Here is a 23,948-nt window from a genome sequence, read left to right on the forward strand (position 1 = left end):
TGAAACCAAAATAGAACTTTTTGGTAAAAACTCAACTTGTCGTGTTTGGAGCAGAAAGAATGCTGAGTTGCATCCAAAGAATACCATACCTACTGTGAAGCATGGGGGTGGAAACATCATGATTTGGGGCTGTTTTTCTGCAAAGGGACCAGGACGACTGATCCATGTAAAGGAAAGAATGAATGGCGCCATGTATCGTGAGATTTTGAGTGAAAACCTCCTTACATCAGCAAGGGCATTGAAGATGAAACGTGGCTGGGTCTTTCAGCATGACAATGATCCCAAACACACCGCCCGGGCAACGAAGGAGTGGCTTCGTAAGAAGCATTTCAAGGTCCTGGAGTGGCCTAGCCAGTCTCCAGATCTCAACCCCATAGAAAATCTTTGGAGGGAGTTGAAAGTCCGTGTTGCCCAGCGACAGCCCCAAAACATCACTGCTCTAGAGGAGATCTGCATGGAGGAATGGGCCAAAATACCAACAACAGTGTGTGAAAACCTTGTGAAGACTTACAGAAAACGTTTGACCTCTGTCATTGCCAACAAAGGGTATATAACAAAGTACTGAGATGAACTTTTGTTATTGACCAAATACTTATTTTCCACCATAATTTGCAAATAAATTCTTTAAAAATCAGACAATGTGATTTTCTGGATTTTTTTTTCTCATTTTGTCTCTCATAGTTGAGGTATACCTATGATGAAAATTACAGGCCTCTCTCATCTTTTTAAGTGGGAGAACTTGCACAGTTGGTGACTGACTAAATACTTTTTTGCCCCACTGTAAGTGCAGACAAACAGCCAGTCTCAGTGTAGACCTTCAAGAGATGTATAAGCAAGGCAGTGCAAGTGCAGGCTTAATCAAATAATAGGCATAGATCACTAAACAGCATAAGGAGAGTATTGGTGCCCATACATTCTTAGGAAAATACATTACAGTCTCTACTGGCACATGCCTACATGTGTGTGTGTTTATTTTCTTCTTTTGAATGTACAGTTCAGTGGTCTAAACAACCTGGGAGCCATAATAGGAGTATATACTGTTTTGACTCTGTCTGTCCTCAGTACATTATACGTTCATCACTATTGACTTTAATAACTTATGTTCACTGCTATCTCATTCTCTCATTGATCCAGACACACTTAGAACACACACTGCTTAGGAAACCAGCGCAAGAACTTCACTCACGTTCAAACTGCTGTGAAAATGTCCTCTGACAATCAGTGTCATATATATTACGTTAAATATGGAGGTGATTATAGGAAATCGTTCGCATCAATTGGTTGAGAAATTCAGACTATTTCTCGATAATCACCTCAAGCGACTCGGCAAAATGGCGGCCAATCGCTTTGTCACCATAAATAAGGAAGAATTACAAATCTCATCTCATCTCATTATCTGTAGCCGCTTTATCCTTCTACAGGGTCGCAGGCAAGCTGGAGCCTATCCCAGCTGACTATGGGCGAAAGGCGGGGTACACCCTGGACAAGTCGCCAGGTCATCACAGGGCTGACACATAGACACAGACAACCATTCACACTCACATTCACACCTACGGTCAATTTAGAGTCACCAGTTAACCTAACCTGCATGTCTTTGGACTGTGGGGGAAACTGGAGCACCCGGAGGAAACCCACGCGGACACGGGGAGAACATGCAAACTCCACACAGAAAGGCCCTCGCCGGCCCCGGGGCTCGAACCCAGGACCTTCTTGCTGTGAGGCGACAGCGCTAACCACTACACCACCGTGCCGCCCAAGAATTACAAATGATGAAAGAAAATGCTGTTCCTAAAAGCAATAAAGAAGCTATGAAGTTTGGTCTAAAACTATTCAAAGGTAAGGTGGAACTGTGATTTATTTTATCTAGTTCAAAACAAAGTATTTTATGTGACTCGGTGTAGATAAGTTGACACAAGTCGGCACTGCACCGTTATTACATTTGCATGCTGCTTTTGAAGTTTGAAATAAAATAATTGTTCGGCAAATAATTGTTAAATATCAGTGTTCGAAGCTAAAAAGAGTGCGAAATAGAAAAAAGAAAGGGACAGTGATAGGCTTTGTGTTTACATGAGGACGTGTGATTGATATTTTGTTATTCTAATTATCTGAGTTACTGGCTTGATGTAAAGCAAGAACCGAGGGAGTAAATTTATTTCAGTAAATATCACACACATTCTTTCACCATCTCTGAGCATCATTCATTGTCTTATGGATGCACTAATCTGCATTTAAATTCTCATTTTGATTATGTTCACAACCAAACACAGTTGTAGAGAAACAAAACTCTGCAGTTTGTTGGCTATAGCTATTGAATTCAAACATCATTATCTTTTGACTACTGAAGGTAAACAAACAAAAAAAACAATAATAATCTCCATAATCTGCACCTTATTATATTTCTCTCACATGAAGACAAAAACATTGAAATGTAAAGACGCACACACACACAAACACAGACAGTGTGTGGGAGTGTTTCCATCTTAACTGCAGGGCCAGATGGTAATGGAAGGCTGCTCTTGTGTTTGGGTGACCAGATAAACACATGGGCAAGTTGGCACAGCTCAGCTCTCTGTACAGATGGCACAAAAACAGAGCTACAAAGCGATTTTAAGATCCTCAGATTACCCAGAACAGGGTCTAAGACTGAAACCGAGACAGAGAAAGAAAACTGTACATGGAGAGATCATTTTCACTGTAGTTTCTTCTATGTGGTAACAAATCATATGAATCCTGCATTAAGGATGTACTGAATGTCTCATATAGCATATTATATGTATTATAATGTCTGCATAATTGCATGTGTTATAAGACTTCATAATGTTTATTGTAGACAACTATGTTGTAAGTAAAGAATAACAAATGATGGGCCATGCTCTAATACAAACTTAGTATAAATACACGGGTGAGTATAGAAAATCACATGTGCTGATTGGTTGAGAAATTTGGATTATTTCGATTTTGGATTATTTGGATTATTATTTATTATTGGATTATAATCACTTCGAGCGACTTGGTAAAATGGCATCCAATCGCTTTGTCACCGTAAGTGAGGAAGAATTACAAATGATGAAAGAAAATGCTGTTCCTAAAAGCACTAAAGATGGTATGAAGTTTGGTCTAAAACTATTCAAATATAAGGTGGAGTTGTGATTTATTTTATCTATTTCAAAACAAAGTATTTTATGTGAGTCGGCATAGATAAGTGACACAAGCCTGCGCTGCGCCTTTATTCCATTTGCATGCCACTTTTGAAGTTTGAAATAAATTATTTTTTTTAAATAATCACCTGTGTATTTATACTAAAACAATTATCCACCTCAGGCTCAGTGGATATCAGTGATTATTCTATCCACATTCACTGGATATGAGCAATTGCATGCTCTGATTGGCTACTCTTCTACTAGGAAGTCAGCTTATATACCATGAGTAGAGAAAAACAAAATGGCGGAACATGTTGCTGAACCAACTGAGGACGAAATTAAAAACTCTTCTCGAAAACAAAACCTCAAAAAATAAAAAAAAGCAACAAAATATGGAAAAAAGTATTTGATGGTAAGAACGTATCTTTTTTTTTTATTTTTCAATAATTATTACCGCATTTTTCACAAATTGCTACTGTCATTTCGCCGGTTAGTTTACATTCTAAGCGGACATGATTTTGTCGGACGTTTTGTATGAAGGTTTTATTTATAGAATTTGCAAAAAATAAAAATAAAAGTGTTCTGTTTCTCAAAATCCAGTGAATGTGGATAGAATAAAAGTTATTCCCCTCAATTTCATCGTACATGAGATGATAGCCAATTCGGTGCTGAGCTGCCATGCACCTCATCGGCTATCAGCTCATGTACGACTTGATTTCGTAGAATAACTGTTAGTCACCTTGACTTTGTCTCAGTTATTATTCACCGATATTCACTTCACATTCAGCGAATAACTTAAATAATAGAACGTTGCTATGGACAATGGAAGCAATAAAATCATTTTAAAATCACTATTTTGTGTCAAATTAGTGATTTCTGTCATAAACAGCCATGTAATAAGTGGGATAATGTACAGCGAGGCTATCATTATTGCAAAATAAAGCCCTTCGGGGTGATTCAAGACCCTTCTACTTTGCATCAGGGTCTGTGGTTTATTTATTTTAATGACCTGCTCGCTGTACATTATCCTTTACACACCACAAATATTTGCCATTATAGTTACATGTAATGTTATAGAATGTCTGTGAGATAAGGTAGTTACATTTTATCCAATGCTGGAGCCAGTAATCGAGAGAAAAGGGAGAATTCACAGTGGGAAGTGGGTTGGCAGCACAATAAATTTAATGCAAGCATTATATCTTAGAAGTACTTGTTATAGTGTAGGCAGCTGTGCTCTGAGCCACGTACTCAAACCCACACACACACACACACACACACACACATCAGTTCAGTTCAACAGTGCTTTACTGGCATGAATCTTATCACGTTGCCAAAGCAAAGAGTGCAGGTAGACTGAAACAAAGTTCCACACTAGAAGCCTATCAATCACGCCCTTGCCTCCCCGTACAGGAGGCAACAAGATAATTAATATGGCCCTCCAAGATCCCTAATTGGTCCATTGGTTCCAGGCTGGTCACATGACAAAGGTACATGTTTATAGTTAGACCAGAGAGCCCTCTTAGACTTTAATTAATATGGACAGCAACAAAGATAAGGTGGCACGGAAAGGCCAGATTAAAGAAGAGAAAGGCTTTAGATTAAGATGGAAGTAAATATGCCAAAGTTACAGGCTTGTTCATGACAGCAGCAATCCCAGAGTATAGTCATGCACCTGCTGAGAAAGACATCTATGGGGTGCAGCGTAGCACTGCGTAACACATACGATGCTAGCAATGACTGCTGTGTGATCATCTCAGTGTACAACCCTGATTCCAAAAATCTAGAACCTGGATATACCTTTCAGCACTGATGGTGTCTTTCCAGATGTGTAAGCTGCCCATGCCACACGCACTAATGCAACCCCATACCATCAGAGATGCAGGCTTCTGAACTGAGCGCTGATAACAACTTGGGTCGTCCTTCTCCTCTTTAGTCCGAATGACACGGCGTCCCTGATTTCCATAAAGAACTTCACATTTTGATTCGTCTGACCACAGAACAGTTTTCCACTTTGCCACAGTCCATTTTAAATGAGCCTTGGCCCAGAGAAGACGTCTGTGCTTCTGGATCATGTTTAGATACGGCTGCTTCTTTGAATATAGAGTTTTAGCTGGCAACGGCAGATGGCACGGTGAATTGTTCACAGATAATGTTCTCTGGAAATATTCCTGAGCCCATTTTGTGATTTCCAATACAGAAGCATGCCTGTATGTGATGCAGTGCCGTCAAAGGGCCCGAAGATCACGGGCACCCAGTATGGTTTTCCGGCCTTGACCCTTACGCACAGAGATTCTTCTAGATTCTATGAATCTTTTGATGATATTATGCACTGTAGATGATGATATGTTCAAACTCTTTGCAATTTTAAACTGTTGAACTCCTTTCTGATATTGCTCCACTATTTGTCGGCGCAGAATTAGGGGGATTGGTGATCCTCTTCCCATCTTTACTTCTGAGAGCCACTGCCACTCCAAGATGCTCTTTTTATACCCAGTCATGTTAATGACCTATTGCCAATTGACCGAATGAGTTGCAATTTGGTCCTCCAGCTGTTCCTTTTTTGTACCTTTAAGTTTTCCAGCCTCTTATTGCCCCTGTCCCAACTTTTTTGTGATGTGTTGCTGTCATGAAATTTCAAATGAGCCAATATTTGGCATGAAATTTCAAAATGTCTCACTTTCGACATTTTATATGTTATCTATGTTCAATTGTGAATACAATATCAGTTTGAGATTTGTAAATTATTGCATTCCATTTTTATTTTCAATTTGTACTTTGTCCCAACTTTTTTGGAATCAGGGTTGTAAATAATACAAATGCTAATTACCTCCAGAGAAAATCCACAGGAGATACTCCTACTGCTTTAAACCATGAGATGCTTACAGCTCGACAAACTACAATTTGTGTGCAGTTTTTCCTTCGTTCATCTTCAATCTACTTTTGGTTTGGTATTTACTCGTTTTAGCATCAAAGAATTTTCAAAGCACTGCAGTGATATTTATGAATTACTCGTGGCCTACTGTACATGTTTATTATGAGAGTAGTACATGGTAAAACAACTCAGTTGAAAGGAAATAGGGTGGAAATCAAGTAAGAGTAACTGTTTAAGCATAAACATTAAAGTCAGAATGGTCTTAGTCAAAATATAACTCTGAAAATGGATTAATTTGAAACAAGAAGACAGAGTCATCTATATCCCCCACCCTATATACCAACTATATACCAAGTTTCAAGATATCATTTGTCACATTTTTCAAGTTCTGCTGCGGGAAACCAACCCTACCTCTTTACACTGACCTCAGCAGCCCATGGCATAAACCCACCGGACCTTTGGTCCAGGTGAGCTAAAAATTAAAATTTCTCACATTTCTTAGTATCAAAAGGCAGATATACATTACTTCATCAACATATATACCAACTGTCAAGACCATACCACTCATAGTTTTCAAGTTCTGCTCCGGAAACAAAACCTACCCCTAAGACTAACCTGAGAGACTAAGCCTGAAATTGTTTCCATGGAAACATGAAAAATTAGAATTTGTCAAATTTATTAATATGAAAAGGCACATCTACATCACCTTGTTAACATGTACAGTGGGGCAAAAAAGTATTTAGTCAGCCACCAATTGTGCAAGTTCTCCCACTTAAAAAGATGAGAGAGGCCTGTAATTTTCATCATAGGTACACTTCAACTATGAGAGACAGAATGGGGGGAAAGAATCCAGGAAATCACATTGTAGGATTTTTAATTAATTAATTGGTAAATTCCTCGGTAAAATAAGTATTTGGTCACCTACAAACAAGCAAGATTTCTGGCTCTCACAGACCTGTAACTTCTTCTTTAAGAGGCTCCTCTGTCCTCCACTCATTACCTGTATTAATGGCACCTGTTTGAACTCATTATCAGTATAAAAGACACCTGTCCACAACCTCAAACAGTCACACTCCAAACTCCACTATGGCCAAGACCAAAGAGCTGTCAAAGGACACCAGAAACAAAATTGTAGACCTGCACCAGGCTGGGAAGACTGAATCTGCAATAGGTAAGCAGCTTGGTGTGAAGAAATCAACTGTGGGAGCAATTATTAGAAAATGGAAGACATACAAGACCACTGATAATCTCCCTCGATCTGGGGCTCCACGCAAGATCTCACCCCGTGGGGTCAAAATGGTCACAAGAACGGTGAGCAAAAATCCCAGAACCCCACGGGGGGGGCTAGTGAATGACCTGCAGAGAGCTGGGACCAAAGTAACAAAGGCTACCATCAGTAACACACTAAGCCGCTAGGGACTCAAATCCTGCAGTGCCAGACGTGTCCCCCTGCTTAAGCCAGTACCTGTCCAGGCCCATCTGAAGTTTGCTAGAGAGCATTTGGATGATCCAGAAGAGGATTGGGAGAATATCATATGGTCAGATGAAACCAAAATAGAACTTTTTGGTAAAAACTTAACTTGTCGTGTTTGGAGGAGAAAGAATGCTGAGTTGTATCCAAAGAATACCATACCTACTGTGAAGCATGGGGGTGGAAACATCATGCTTTGGGGCTGTTTTTCTGCAAAGGGACCAGGATGACTGATCCATGTAAAGGAAAGAATGAATGGGGCCATGTATCGTGAGATTTTGAGTGAAAACCTCCTTCCATCAGCAAGGGCATTGCATGAAACGTGGCTGGGTCTTTCAGCATAACAATGATCCCAAACACACCGCCCGGGCAACGAAGGAGTGGCTTCGTAAGAAGCATTTCAAGGTCCTGGAGTGGCCTAGCCAGTCTCCAGATCTCAACCCCATAGAAAATCTTTGGAGGGAGTTGAAAGTCTGTGTTGCCCAGCGACAGCCCCAAAACATCATTGCTCTAGAGGAGATCTGCATGGAGGAATGGGCCAAAATACCAGCAACAGTGTGTGAAAACCTTGTGAAGACTTACAGAAAATGTTTGACCTCTGTCATTGCCAACAAAGGGTATATAACAAAGTACTGAGATGAACGTTTGTTATTGACCAAATACTTATTTTCCACCATAATTTGCAAATAAATTCTTTAAAAATCAGACACTGTGATTTTCTGGATTTTTTTTCTCATTCTGTCTCTCATAGTTGAGGTATACCTATGATGAAAATTACAGGCCTCTCTCATCTTTTTAAGTGGGAGAACTTGCACAATTGGTGGCTGACTAAATACTTTTTTGCCCCACTGTACATGTTAACAAGGTGATGTAGATGTGCCTTTTCATATTAATAAATTTGACAAATTCTAATTTTTCATGTTTCCATGGAAACAATTTCAGGCTTAGTCTCTCAGGTTAGTCTTAGGGGTAGGTTTTGTTTCCGGAGCAGAACTTGAAAAATATGAGTGGTATGGTCTTGACAGTTGGTATATATGTTGATGAAGTAATGTAAGAACTTGCACAATTGGTGACTGACTAAATACTTTTTTGCCCCACTGTATACCAAGTTCCAAATCCGTATCATGAATAGTTTTGGATATATGCTCCGGAAATGAATATTGCTCTGAGAAACTAAGTCAAAATCTATTTTTTATGCAAAAGTGAAAAATCCTTTTTTTCAAAAATCCAAAATAGCAAAAGGCACCAGTTCACATGTTGCTTGATATGTATACAAAGTTTCATGAAGATATCTTCAGTAGTTTTAAAGATATGGCCTGGAAACGAAAATGTGACCAGACGGCTAGACGGAACCAGTTTCTATATCCCCCGCCAAACTTTGTTTGGGTGGGGGATAATTAGCTATAGCTTTTTATATTTATTTTAGGTCTGTTGTTTTGTTTGCATTTATTGTTTCAGGTTGTGCTATAGTTGGTGCCTAGTATGATAGCATATTAAGGCTGAGAGAGGGGGTAATATAAAAAAAAAAACCAACCCCCCCCAGAATTCCTAAGATTTAACTGCATGTCTCAGAATGCACTGCAGCCAGGAAGCACATGAATGATTGTTGTGCTTCCTGGTTGCAACAGGAGATCAATGTATAAAGTGCACAGGACAGATTTGCTTACCCATGTCTTTTTTTTTTATCTTAGTTGTTTATAAATGTCTAATTATTGTGCCAGAGCAGTTTCCTGTTACTATCAGTGCATGGATTCTTCTCATCTGCCCAAATCTCTGCTGAGCAAAGAATTATACAAAATGCAGTCTTTCCTTCATGAGTCCAGTCTTGAGTCCCCAGTGTTCAAGTCCGAGTCAAGTCCAAGTCATTAAAAAAAATTTCAAGTCGAGTCTGAGTCAAGTCTAGTATTGATTCGAGTTGAGTCCGAGAACAAGACTCCGACCGCACCATTTGACGGTGGCTGTTTTAGCACCATTAACATTAGTTTGTTCCTGAACATGATGTATGAACAGGTGAATGTGCTTCTCTTTGTCAGGGAGTGTGAAATATTCTGTCAGAGATGGTTGGGAGACAGATGTAAGTGCAGAAGGTGGGTTTCTTAATACAAGTGAAGACAGGTAAACAATCCAGAACGGCAGGAAAAATCGTAAAACAGTGAAACAGGCAATAGGTCGAGCAAGGCACAAACAGGCTACCATAGACTCGACACAATCAAAGATGAGAAACAGGAAATCAGGGATCAGGAACCCAAACAAGGAAATAAGGCATGGTAATGTGTCAGCAACGCAACTCAGTACTTCACAAAGTAAGTAAGTGTGTTTTCAAGCTCTGTTTTTTTTTAAACCTACAATGGCCTTAATATACCAGCATAACCTACTGTGCAATATCTTTGAAAATAAATAATCAAAAGGATTTTAACTAGGAATTTGGAGTCCTGTGATATGGAGTCACAGGCATGCCATAAAAAAGAATACATATGCAAAACAATAAGAACATCTCATCTCATTATCTCTAGCCGCTTTATCCTGTTCTACAGGGTCGCAGGCAAGCTGGAGCCTATCCCAGCTGACTACAGGCGAAAGGCGGGGTACACCCTGGACAAGTCGCCAGGTCATCACAGGACTGACACATAGACACAGAAAACCATTCACACTCACATTCACACCTACGGTCAATTTAGAGTCACCAGTTAACCTAACCTGCATGTCTTTAGACTGTGGGGGAAACCGGAGCACCCGGAGGAAACCCACGCGAACACAGGGAGAACATGCAAACTCCGCCCAGAAAGGCCCTCGCCGGCCATGGGGCTTGAACCCGGACCTTCTTGCTGTGAGGTGACAGTGCTAACCACTACACCACCGTGCCGCCCCATCTCATCTCATCTCATTATCTGTAGCTGCTTTATCCTTCTACAGGGTCGCAGGCAAGCTGGAGCCTATCCCAGCTGACTACGGGCGAAAGGCGGGGTACACCCTGGACAAGTCGCCAGGTCATCACAGGGTTGACACATAGACACAGACAACCATTCACACTCACATTCACACCTACGGTCAATTTAGAGTCACCAGTTAACCTAACCTGCATGTCTTTGGACTGTGGGGGAAACCGGCGCACCTGGAGGAAACCTACGCGAACACAGGGAGAACATGCAAACTCCGCACAGAAAGGCCCTCGCCGGCCACGGGGCTTGAACCCGGACCTTCTTGCTGTGAGGTGACAGTGCTAACCACTACACTAGGGGTGGCCAACCAGTCGGAGCCCAAGAGCCACAATTCTTACTGTGTTACGGCAAAGAGCCACATCGGCACATAAACATGGGCACACCAATATTACCCTTCCTTCTGCGCGTGCGGACACACACACACAGCCACATTGATGTCACACTCCAACTTAACCAATGCCCCACACCAACATGATAATGATACATTTACTGCAGTACCAAGACCACAGGCCAGTCATTTTCAACAGTGGCGACTGGTGAAGAAAATTGTAGGTGGGGCACAAAGGCAGACATTGTTTACATGTGGGGATTCCCCCCATTGAGGGGGTTCCGGGGGGCCTCCGCCGAAAAATTTTGGATTTCTTAAATGCAATTTCCTGTATTCTAGTGCATTTTGGAGTTACCTGTTTAACATCGAAAATGCAAAAGCCATTTTGATTCAGCTTGAATTCTCAATTGCATGACCTGCACAAGACCTGCATTCAAATAAATAAGTATTCAAATAAATACAGTCAGTCGGAAAATGGAAATTACAAAGTGCTAATTTAATTTCCTCAAACAGTACAAGCTCCATAGGCACTGGGAACAGTGATCAGTGCAAGTGCAAATATAGATAAAATATAATACACAAGATTTCAACAGCGTCAGTTATGCATTTTTTAACGAACTCCCCTTCATTGTATGGCTTTTTAGCCCGAGCAATGTTCCAAGCCAGTTTATACGATGCATGTGTTACTGTCTCTGATTGTTTTGTAAATTTTTTGAAGAGTTGTACCTGCTTTTGTGATTGACTTTTTAACGTGATTAACTTGTGTTTATGAAGTTCACTCCCTTTCGGAAAGTCCTGGTCGATTTTAGCATGTAGTGAGCTGAAGTGACGCTGAAGATTTGAAGCCTTGAAATGCGACAATGACGACTGACATAGAAGGCAGAATGGCTTGCCATAACGTTCAACGAAAAAATATAAATCCTCCCACTCTGTTAAAAACATCCTGTTTTCATCTTCATATTTTCTTTTTGAAGTGCATTTTTTCCCTGCCATTTTGAGATCTGAAATTTAGCATATCATCTCACGCACCTGCGCATTTGTCATGATGTGAAAATACCGTAATGAAACCAAGCGAAGCACCTTTAATAAAATAACCGTAATTAACTACAGTGAAGCGAAAACGCACATAAAACCACAAACGAACACCAACTTGGACGTGAAGGTGAGAGCCGCATGACACCAGGCAAAGAGCCGCATGCGGCTCGCGAGCCGCGGGTTGGCCACCTATGCACTACACCACCGTGCTGCCCCAGTAAGAACATAAATGTTGAAATAGAATAAGAAAATACAAAAATAAATACAGAAATAAAAATAAAAGGATAGGAAAATCAATAAAAAAAGAATAGCAAAATAAATAAAAACAAAAATAAAAGAATAAGAAAAAACAAATACTTTTCTTTATTGCTTTTGCTATTTCCTATTGTCTTTTTTCCCAAGTGAATTTTCATTTGCACGAGTGACCAAGCTGTCAATCAACTGGCTTTGGGCGGACCTTCCTGCCCAGGCTGAGTAGGTGACACATGAATCCTGCTTTGCGCAGTGTGAATGTGATGGCAGTTTGAACTGGGAGAAAAGGAGAGGATTTAATTCTTCTATGTGTACGCTGGCCATTATCTGGGCTTTTTCATTTACAGTTTTAATCTTTTTTTATGGCACTCCTAAGAAAGTGTTCCATTTACCCCCACATTATTTTTCCATTTGAGTATCACCCGCTTGGAGATCACTGGCTCGATCCTCAGCTTGGCTGAACACTTAAGAAAAATTTTATTTTATTTTATTCCAGGACTCTACTGTCAGTGAAGGGGGTTGTAAACAGATGTAATCACAGGAAGGTGTTTATTTACAACCATGCTTGTCAGTAATAACGCTGAAAGCCTGAGTTTGGAGCAGCCTCCAAACGTGGCCGCTCCAGACTATACTCCCGAGGAGTCACAGGGCCCCTCGTCACCAAAGTACTGATTACATCACCTGTCACCAATTTACCTGCCAATTACCTCACCTACTCAAACCCTGCTCAAACACTCACTCACTATGAAGTATCGTTCTGCATCCTGTGCCTGACTTTACTCAGCTGTTTGTTTTCTGACTGACTTCCTGTTTAAGACCACTGTTTGCGTTCATTCCTAACCTCGTCTCCATGGCTACTCTGTACTAAGCTGTTTACTAATTGATCGACCTCCGCCTGTTTCCTGACCACGATTCCTGCGCCACGATTTGGCTCAGTTTGCACTGCACCCATTCTCCCCTGCAATTGCATCTGTAAGTGCCTGTGCTCTGACAATGCTAATATAACATACAAAAGTGTGAGGCAAGAAAAGTGTCAGGAAACAGGCATGAGTCATACGAGGTGCGAACAGGACTTCAGAGCAAATATAAATCTGAGTTGAAATAAACAAAAGAGTTGAGAGCCAGAGTAACAGAAAAACAGATTATAGGGCTAGGCACTATGAGACACAGGGTACTATATGTATACTTCTCAAAGTCTTTGTGCTCTTGGAGTCCTTATACAGGAGTGCTTGAAAGTTTGTGAACGCTTTAGAATTTTCTATATTTCTGCATAAATATGACCTAAAACATCATCAGATTTTCACACAAGTCCTAAAAGTAGATAAACAGAACCCAGTTAAACAAATGAGACAAAATATTATACTTGGTTATTTATTTATTGAGGAAAATGATCCAATATTACATATCTGTGAATGGCAAAAAAAAAGTGTGTGAACCTTTGCTTTGAGTATCTGGTGTGACCCCCCTTGTGCAGTTAACTGCAACTAAACATTTCTGGTAACTGTTGATCAGTCCTGCACACCAGCTTGGAGGAATTTTAGCCCATTCCTCTGTACAGAACAGCTTCAACTCTGGGATGTTGGTGGGTTTCCTCACATGAACTGCTCACTTCAGGTCCTTCCACAACATTTCGATTGGATTAAGGTCAGGACTTTGACTTGGCCATTCCAAAACATTAGCTTTATTCTTCTTTAACCATTCTTTGGTGGAACGACTTGTGTGCTTAGGGTCGTTGTCTTGCTGCATGACCCACCTTCTCTTGAGATTCAGTTCATGGACAGATGTCCTGACATTTTCCTTTAGAATTCGCTGGTATAATTCAGAATTCATTGTTCCATCAATGATGGCAAGCCGTCCTGGCCCAGATGCAGCAAAACAGGCCCAAACCATGATACTACCACCACCATGTTTCACAGATGGGATACAGTTCTTATGCTGGAATGCAGTGTTTTCCTTTCTCCAAACATAACATTTCTCATTTAAATCAAAAAGTTCTATTTTGGTCTCATCCGTCCACAAAACATTTTTCCAATAGCCTTCTGCCTTGTCCACATGATCTTTAGCAAACTGCAGATGAGCAGCAATGTTCTTTTTGGAGAGCAGTGGCTTTCTCCTTGCAATCCTGCCATGCACACCATTGTTGTTCGGTGTTCTCCTGATGGTGGACTCATGAACATTAACATTAACCAATGTGAGAGAGGCCTTCAGTTGCTTAGAAGTTACCCTGGAGTCCTTTGTGATCTTGCCGATTATTACATGCCTTGCTCTTGGAGTGATCTTTGTTGGTCGACCACTCCTGGGGAGGGTAACAATGGGCTTGAATTTCCTCCATTTGTACACAATCTGTCTGACTGTGGCTTGGTGGAGTCCAAACTCTTTAGAGATGGTTTTGTAACCTTTTCCAGCCTGATGAGCATCAGCAGCGCCTTTTCTGAGGTCCTCAGAAATCTCCTTTGTTCGTGCCATGATACACTTCCACAAACATGTGTTGTGAAGATCAGACTTTGATAGATCCCTGTTCTTTAAATAAAACAGGGTGCCCACTCACACCTGATTGTCATCCCATTGATTGAAAACACCTGACTCTAATTTCACCTTCAAATTAACTGCTAATCCTCGAGGTTCACATACTTTTGCCACTCACAGATATGTAATATTGGATCATTTTCCTCAATAAATAAATGACCAAGTATAATATTTTTGTCTCATTTGTTTAACTGGGTTCTCTTTATCTACTTTTCGGACTTGTGTGAAAATCTGATGATGTTTTAGGTCATATTTATGCAAAAATATAGAACATTCTAAAGGGTTCACAAACTTTCAAGCACCACTGTATGTGTGTGTCGTGGTTGCCCTCTGATCAGAGACAGGTACATGTGATGATCAGTCCTTTTGTTTTGCGCAGATTCACCTGGACGAGAATTTATTAAACTGTAAACACAGCTCAGTTAATTAACATACAACCAATGTACAATTTTAAATGTAAATTCAATTATTTTTAAAAAATGTTTAATTTCATAACGGACAATTTCATAATTATTTTATTTCTTGCATTTATTTTTCTATTCTTTTATTTTTAATTTTTTATTCTTTCTCAACATTTATTTTCCTATTCTTTGCAGATTTATTCTTTTTTTATGGTACTCTTGTGACTCCATACTGTGGGCTGCTCTCATGACATTCCTGTGCTGAAAATCAGTCCCACTCTGGCCCTGCTGTTATCACTTACAGTACATTACAACATATAAACAGTCATTTGCTCACCAGCCTCTTCTCTCTCTCTCTCTCTCTCTCTCTCTCTTTTGAAGTTAATGAGACACAAAAAAGAAAACACAGCTTGTCATTTTACTGAAAAACAAAAAGGTGTAATCACCTCTGTCCTGAAGAATGTATTGTTCTGAACCTTACTCGTCTCGTCTCGTCTTCTTCCGCTTATCCGGGACCGGGTCGCGGAGGCAGCAGTCTAAGCATGGAAGCCCAAACTTCCCTTTCCCCAGACACCTCGGCCAGCTCCTCGGGAAGAACACCGAGGCGTTCCCAGGCCAGCCGAGAGACATAGTCCCTCCAGCGTGTCCTGGGTCTTCCCAGGGGCCTCCTCCTGGGGGGACATGCCTGGAACACCTCCCCAGGGAGGCGTCCAGGAGGCATCCGAAAAAGATGCCCGAGCCACCTCAGCTGATTCCTCTCGATGTGGAGGAGCAGCGGCTCTACTCCGAGCTCCTCCCGAGTGACTGTGCTTCTCACCCTAAGGGAGCGCCCAGCCACCTTGCGAAGGAAACTCATTTCGGCCGCTTGTATCCGCGATCTTGTTCTTTCTGTCATTACCCAAAGCTCATGACCATAGGTGAGAGTCAGAACGTAGATCGACCGGTAAATTGAGAGCTTCGCCTTTTGGCTCAGCTCCTTCACCACGACGGACCGGTAAAGCGACCGCATCACTGCGGAGGCTGCACCGATCGGCCTGTCGATCTCACGCTCCATCCTTCCCTCACTCGTGAACAAGATCCCGAGATACTTAAACTCCTCCACTTGAGGCAGGATTTCTCCACCAACCTGGAGAGGGCAAGCCACCCTTTTCCGGTCGAGAACCATGGCCTCGGACTTGGAGGTGCTGATTCTCATCCCAGCCGCTTCACACTCGACTGCAAACCGCCCCAGTGCATGCTGAAGGTCCTGGTTTGAAGAAGCCAACAGGACAACATCATCCGCAAAAAGCAGAGATGAAATCCTGTGGTTCCCAAACAGGATTCCTTCCGGCCCCTGGCTGCGCCTAGAAATTCTGTCCATAAAAATTATGAACAGAACCGGTGACAAAGGGCAGCCCTGCCGGAGTCCAACATGCACTGGGAACAGGTCTGACTTACTGCCGGCAATGCGAACCAGACTCCTGCTCCATTCGTACAGGGACTGGACAGCCCTTAGCAAAGAGCCCCAAACCCCATACTCCCGAAGCACCCCCCACAGAATACCACGGGGGACATGGTTGAATGCCTTCTCCAGATCCACAAAGCACATGTGGACTGGTTGGGCAAACTCCCATGAACCCTCGAGCACCCTATGAAGGGTATAGAGCTGGTCCAGTGTTCCGCAACCAGGACGAAAACCACATTGTTCCTCCTGGAACCGAGGTTCGACTATTGGTCGAATTCTCCTCTCCAGTACCCTGGAGTAAACTTTCCCTGGGAGGCTGAGAAGTGTGATTCCCCTATAATTGGAACACACTCTCCGGTCCCCTTTCTTAAAAAGAGGGACCACCACCCCAGTCTGCCACTCCATAGGCACTGTCCCCGACCGCCACGCAATGTTGCAGAGGCGTGTCAACCAAGACAGCCCCACAACATCCAGAGACGAGATACTCAGGGCGGATCTCATCCACCCCCGGTGCCTTGCCACCGAGGAGCTTGCAAACTACCTCAGTGACTTCGGCTTGGGTAATGGACGAGTCCACCTCTGAGTCATCAGCCTCAGTCTCCTCAGTGGAAGACATGACGGTGGGATTGAGGAGATCCTCAAAGTATTCCTTCCACCGCCCGACAATGTCCCCAGTCGAGGTCAACAGCTCCCCACCCGCACTGTAAACAGTGTTGGCAGAGTACTGCTTCCCCCTCCTGAGGCGCCGGACAGTTTGCCAGAATTTCTTCGAGGCCGACCGATAGTCCTTCTCCATGGCCTCCCCGAACTCCTCCCAGTTCCAAGTTTTTGCCTCCGCAACTGCCCGAGCTGCAGCACGCCTGGCCTGCCGATACCCGTCAGCTGCCTCAGGAGTCCCGGAGGTCAACATGGCCCGATAGGACTCCTTCTTCAGCTTGACGGCATCCCTTACTTCCGGTGTCCACCACCGGGTTCGGGGATTGCCGCCACGACAGGTACCGAAGACCTTGCGGCCACAGCTCCGAACAGCCGCGTCCACAATGGAGGTAGAGAACATGGTCCACTCAGACTCAATGTCCCCCGCCTCCCTCGGAAGCTGGGAAAAGCTCTCCCAGAGGTGGGAGTTAAAGACCTCCCCAACAGAGTGCTCGGCCAGACGCTCCCAGCAGACCCTCACCATACGTTTGGGCCTGCCAGGTCTGTCCAGCTTCCTCCTCTGCCAGTGGATCCAACTCACCACCAGGTGGTGATCAGTTGACAGCTCAGCCCCTCTCTTCACCCGAGTGTCCAAGACATAGGGCCAGAGATCAGATGAAATGACTACAAAGTCGATCATGGACCTCCGACCTAAGGTGTCCTGGTGCCACGTGCACTTATGGACACCCCTATGCTCGAACATGGTGTTCATTATGGACAAACCGTGACTAGCACAGAAGTCCAATAACAAAACACCACTCGGGTTCAGATCGGGGAGGCCGTTCCTCCCAACCACGCCCCTCCAGGTGTCACTGTCGTCGCCCACGTGACCATTGAAGTCCCCCAGTAGCACAATGGAGTCCCCAGTCTCAGCACCCCTCAGTACCTCTCCCAGGGACTCCAAGAAGGCCGGATACTCTATACTGCTATTTGGCCCGTAGGCACAAACAACAGCAAGAGCCCTCTCCCCAATCCGAAGGCGCAGAGAGGCTACCCTCTCGTTCACTGGGGTAAACTCCAACACATGGCGGCTGAGCTGGGGAGCTATAAGCAAGCCCACACCAGCCCGCCGCCGCTCACCACGGGCGACTCCAGAGAAGTGGAAAGTCCAGCCCCTGTCGAGGAGCTGGGTTCCAGAGCCCAAGCTGTGCGTGGAGGTGAGCCCGACTATCTCTAGCCGGTACCTCTCAACCTCCCGCACAAGCTCAGGCTCTTTCCCCCCCAGCGAAGTGACATTCCATGTCCCAACAGCCAGCCGCTGTGTCCGGGGATCAGGTCGTCGAGGCCCCTGCCTTCGACTGCCACCCAATCCACACTGCACCAATCCCCTACTGCTACCTCTGTGGGTGGTGAACCCACAGGAGGTCGGGCCCACGTCACCTCTTCGGGCTGAGCCCGGCCGGGCCCCATGGGCAAAGGCCCGGCCACCAAGCGCTCGCATACGAGCCCCAACCCCGGGCCTGGCTCCAGGGTGGGGCCCCGGCTGCGTCATACCGGGCGATGTCACGGTCCTTGCTTTTTTCTCCATAGGGGTTTTTGGTGAACTGCTCTTGGTCTGGCCTGTCACCTAGGACCTGTCTGCCTTGGGAAACCCTGACAGGGGCATAATGCCCCCGACAACATAGCTCCTAGGATCATTCAAGCACACAAACCCCTCCACCACAATAAGGTGGCAGTTCTAGGAGGGGTTAACTGAACCTTACTGACTATTATAAAGCACAGACACCTGAGACGACTTCTGTAAATGTTAAATAAACTCCAAACACTTCACCAAAGAAAATGTCCTCATATAACTGATTATACAAGATGTTTTGTTAATTATTATTATTATCCATAACTGCTTATCCTGTACAGGGTCACAGGCAAGCTGGAGCCTATCCCAGCTGACTATGGGCGAGAGGTGGGGCACACCCTGGACAAATCGCCAGGTCATCATAGGGCTGACACAGAGACAAACAACCATTCACACTCACACCTATGGTCAATTTAAAGTCACCAGTTAACCTAACCTGCATGTCTTTGGATTGTGGGGGAAACCGGAGCACTCGGAGGAAACCCACGCAGACACGGGGAGAACATGCAAACTCCACATAGAAAGGCCCTCGCCGGCCATTGGGCTCGAACCCAGAACCTTTTTGCTGTAAGACGACAGTGCTAACCCTTATTATTATTATTAGCATTATTTTCCTTTGATTATGTGGGTTGTCTGCCATACAAGTCCCTGTGTATGAGCTGGAGCAATAATACAGTGGTGCTTGAAAATTTGTGAACCCTTTAGAATTTTCTATATTTCTGCATAAATATGACCTAAAACATCATCAGATTTTCACACAAGTCCTAAAAGTAGATAAAGAGAACCCAGTTAAACAAATGAGACAAAAATATTATACTTGGTCATTTATTTATTGAGGAAAATGATCCAATATTACATCTTTGTGAGTGGCAAAAGTATGTGAACCTCGAGGATTAGCAGTTAATTTGAAGGTGAAATTAGAGTCAGGTGTTTTCAATCAATGGGATGACAATCAGGTGTGAGTGGGCACCCTGTTTTATTTAAAGAACAGGGATCTATCAAAGTCTGATCTTCACAACACATGTTTGTGGAAGTGTATCATGCCACGAACAAAGGAGATTTCTGAGGACCTCAGAAAAAGTGTTGTTGATGCTCATCAGGCTGGAAAAGGTTACAAAACCATCTCTAAAGAGTTTGGACTCCACCAATCCACAGTCAGACAGATTGTGTACAAATGGAGAAAATTCAAGACCATTGTTACCCTCCCCAGGAGTGGTCGACCAACAAAGATCACTCCAAGAGCAAGGTGTGTAATCGTCAGCGAGGTCACAAAGGACCCCAGGGTAACTTCTAAGCAACTAAAGGCCTCTCTCACATTGGCTAATGTTAATGTTCATGAGTCCACTGTCAGGAGAACACTGAACAACAATGGTGTGCATGGCAGGGTTGCAAGGAGAAAGCCACTGCTCTCCAAACAGAACATTGCTGCACGTTTGCAGTTTGCTAAAGATCACGTGGACAAGCCAGAAGGCTATTGAAAAATGTTTTGTGGACGGATGAGACCAAAATAGAATTTTTGGTTTAAATGAGAAGCGTTATGTTTGGAGAAAGGAAAACACTGCATTCCAGCATAAGAACCTTATCCCATCTGTGAAACATGGTGGTGGTAGTATCATGGTTTGGGCCTGTTTTGCTGCATCTGGGCCAGGATGGCTTGCCATCATTGATGGAACAATGAATTCTGAACTATACCAGCGAATTCTAAAGGAAAATGTCAGGACATCTGTCCATGAACTGAGTCTCAAGATAAGCCGGGTCATGCAGCAAGACAACGATCCTAAGCACACAGGTCGTTCTCCCCAAGAATGGTTAAAGAAGAATAAAGTAAATGTTTTGGAATGGCCAAGTCAAAGTCCTGACCTTAATCCAATCGAAATGTTGTGGAAGGACCTGAAGTGAGCAGTTAATGTGAGGAAACCCACCAACATCCCAGAGTTGAAGCTGTTCTGTACAGAAGAATGGGCTAAAATTCCTCCAAGCCGGTGTGCAGGACTGATCAACAGTTACTGGAAGTGTTTAGTTGCAGTTATTGCTGCACAAGGGGGTCACACCAGATACTGAAAGCAAAGGTTCACATACTTTTGCCACTCACAGATATGTAATATTGGATCATTTTCCTCAATAAATAAATGACCAAGTATAATATTTTTGTCTCATTTGTTTAACTGGGTTCTCTTTATCTACTTTAAGACTTGTGTGAAAATCTGATGAAGTTTTAGGTCATATTTATGCAGAAATATAAAAAATTCTAAAGGGTTCACAAACTTTCAAGCAGCACTGTATGTTTGAACTAATACATTAATATAAACCTGCTATTTTACGGCTGTATGTTACAGCCAGAACAACTTTCAAAGCCATGCTGTTACAGAAAATTAATCTACAATGTTTGATTTGAGAATTATCCCTGTTCCTGAGTCCCTACAAGGCTAGTAATATCTGACAGTTTTGATATTGTGTGTTTGTGTGGACATGTGGCAGGTCCCCACAGGTTTTTTGTTTGTTTGTTTTTCTTTTTTGGATACTGAGGTTAGGTTTTCTGTGTAGACATACCAATAATTAGCTGAATTTATAAGGGATGTCCTGAAAGGATAATACTGTAAGATGTGCCATTTCCTTTCGATGCACTAAATGCATGTGAAGAACAGCATGCATGTATAAAACCCACACAGACTGCTGTTTCCCCAACCATGATCTTCCTTTTTAAAATCAACTGTCACTTCAAAATTTTCTGTCCAGTACCAGTTTGTTTAACTTCCTCTCGCTCTGCTTCCAAGATGCATTCACCAAACAGATCCTGTGATCTACAATTAAAATGCATGAAGCCATTTATGAAAACTCTGAGTAATAATGCATAGAGTTGTTCTCTCCTATTTCATTATTAACATCCCTTTAACTCATTTAACATGGACGTAATTCTGGCTGAAGTTGCAGGAACTTACTTTGAAGTGTTTTACCTTTAAGAAGAGATGGATGACTCCTGTTGCCTTGTCGGAAATGTAATACCAGAAAGCTAATTTGCAGGTGGCGCTGGACTCTTTATATACAAAACTTCTCATATGAGCTTTATCTCCCTTTAGACCTACTGGAGTGGCTGCCAAATACACAAAGTGACCTGAGACATAGAGGAGAAAAAGAGAAGGGTAGGATAGCAGAGAATAAACGAGATACAGGACTGTAGCCACCTCCGACACAATCGAAATTACTATATAGCAAAAATAATACTATACACCGCTACTGAACTCAGGAATTCATGATGGGTCATGATTAAAGATCAGTATGCAGGATTTTGATAAAACATATTTTTGTTCTAGGATTACACAAAAGTCACGAATGATCAAAATACCAATTGAGTATTTCGGCAGAGGGTTTAATGCATAACAAACACAAGCTTTCATGATATCAGCATTGGAAGTGCAAATACAGTAATGATGGTTAATAGTAATTATTTACTTTTACTCACTTTTACTCATTCACTGTGGCCTATAAACTACAACCCCAATTGTAAAAAATGTTGGGATGCTGTGTAAACTGTAAAAAATAAAAACAGAATATGAAGATTTGTAGATCATGGAAACCCTCTATTTCATTGAAAATAGTACAAAGAGAACATATCAAGTGCTGAAATGGAGAAATTTTATTGTTTTTTGAAAAACATATGGTCATTTTGAATTTCATGTCAGAAACATGTTTCAGAAAAGTTGGGACAGGGGCATGTTTACCACTGTGTTGCATCACATCTACTTTTAACAACGTTCTGTAAACATTTGGGAACCGAGGAGACCAATTGCTGTAGTTTTGAAAGAGAAATGTTGTCTCATTTTTGCCTGATATACAAGTTCAGTTGCTCAACAGTTCAGGGTCTCCTTTGTCATATTTTGTCCTTCATAATGCACCAAATGTTTTAAATGGGAGACAGGTCTGGACTGCAGGCAGGCCAGTTTAGCACCTGGACTCTTTTACAATATAGCCATGCAGTTTTAATATGTGCAGAAAGCAGTTTGGCATTGCCTTGCTGAAAGAAGGAAGACCTTCCCTGAAAAAAGATTTTGTTTTGATGGCAGCATATTGCTCTGAAATGTGAATATATCATTCAGCATTAATGATGGTTTCTCAGATGTACAAGCTACCCATGTCATGTGCACTAATTCACCCTCATACCATCACAGATGCTGGCTTTTGAACTGTGCACTGATAAGCCGGATGGTCCCTCTCCTCTTTAGCCTGGAGGATGTGGTATCCATGATTTCTAAAAAGAATTTCTACTTTTGATTTGTCAGACCACAGGACAATTTTCCACTTTGCCTCAGTCCATTGTAAAAGAACTTGGGCCCAGAGAAGGTGGCGGTGTTTCTGGATGTTGTTTATATCTGGTTTTAACTTGCACTTGTGGATGCAGTAATTAACTGTTTTCACACACGATGGTTTTGTGAAGTGTTCCTGAGCCCATACAGTGATTTCCACTACAGACACATGTCTGCTTTTAATGCAGTGTCTCCTGAGGGCCTGAAGATGACAGACAACCAATGTCAGTTTTCAGCCTTGTCTCTTGCAAACAGAGATTTCTCCAGATTCTCTGAATCTTTTAATGATATTATGTACCATAGATTATGTACACTACCGTTCAAAAGTTTGGGGTCACTTTGAAATGTCCTTATTTTTGAAAGAAAAGCACTGTTCTTTTCAATGAAGATCACTTTAAACTAATCAGAAATCCACTCTATACATTGCTAATGTGCTAAATGACTATTCTAGCTGCAAATGTCTGGTTTTTGGTGCAATATCTCCATAGGTGTATAGAGGCCCATTTCCAGCAACTATCACTCCAGTGTTCTAATGGTACAATGTGTTTGCTCATTGCCTCAGAAGGCTAATGGATGATTAGAAAACCCTTGTACAATCATGTTAGCACAGCTGAAAACAGTTTAGCTCTTTAGAGAAGCTATAAAACTGACCTTCCTTTGAGCAAATTGAGTTTCTGGAGCATCACATTTGTGGGGTCGATTAAATGCTCAAAATGGCCAGAAAAATGTCTTGACTATATTTTCTATTCATTTTACAAATTATGGTGGTAAATAAAAGTGTGACTTTTCATGGAAAACACAAAATTGTCTGGGTGACCTCAAACTTTTCAACGGTAGTGTAATCCCCCAATTCTTTGCAATTTTACATTGAGGAACATTATTCTTAAATTGTTGCACTGTTTGCCCACACAGTCTTTTACAGAGCGGTGAGCCCCTCCCCATCTTTACTTCTGAGAGACTCCACCTCTCT

The 23,948-nt window shown here is 42.5% G+C and overlaps 1 protein-coding gene across 1 annotated transcript in view; it reads right to left on the minus strand.

Annotated features, from left to right (window-relative positions):
* The window catches only part of malrd1 (MAM and LDL receptor class A domain containing 1), a 187,563-nt gene that overhangs the window by 96,509 nt on the left and 67,106 nt on the right, over positions 1-23,948 (minus strand). Inside the window, exon 20 of the mRNA XM_060932776.1 lies at positions 21,632-21,789. Within this exon, the coding sequence (XP_060788759.1) occupies positions 21,632-21,789 (158 nt within the window). The remainder of the gene's footprint in view (positions 1-21,631; positions 21,790-23,948) is intronic.

This window comes from Neoarius graeffei, chromosome 1, assembly GCF_027579695.1.
Source record: "Neoarius graeffei isolate fNeoGra1 chromosome 1, fNeoGra1.pri, whole genome shotgun sequence".
In the NCBI taxonomy this organism is placed as follows: domain Eukaryota; kingdom Metazoa; phylum Chordata; class Actinopteri; order Siluriformes; family Ariidae; genus Neoarius; species Neoarius graeffei.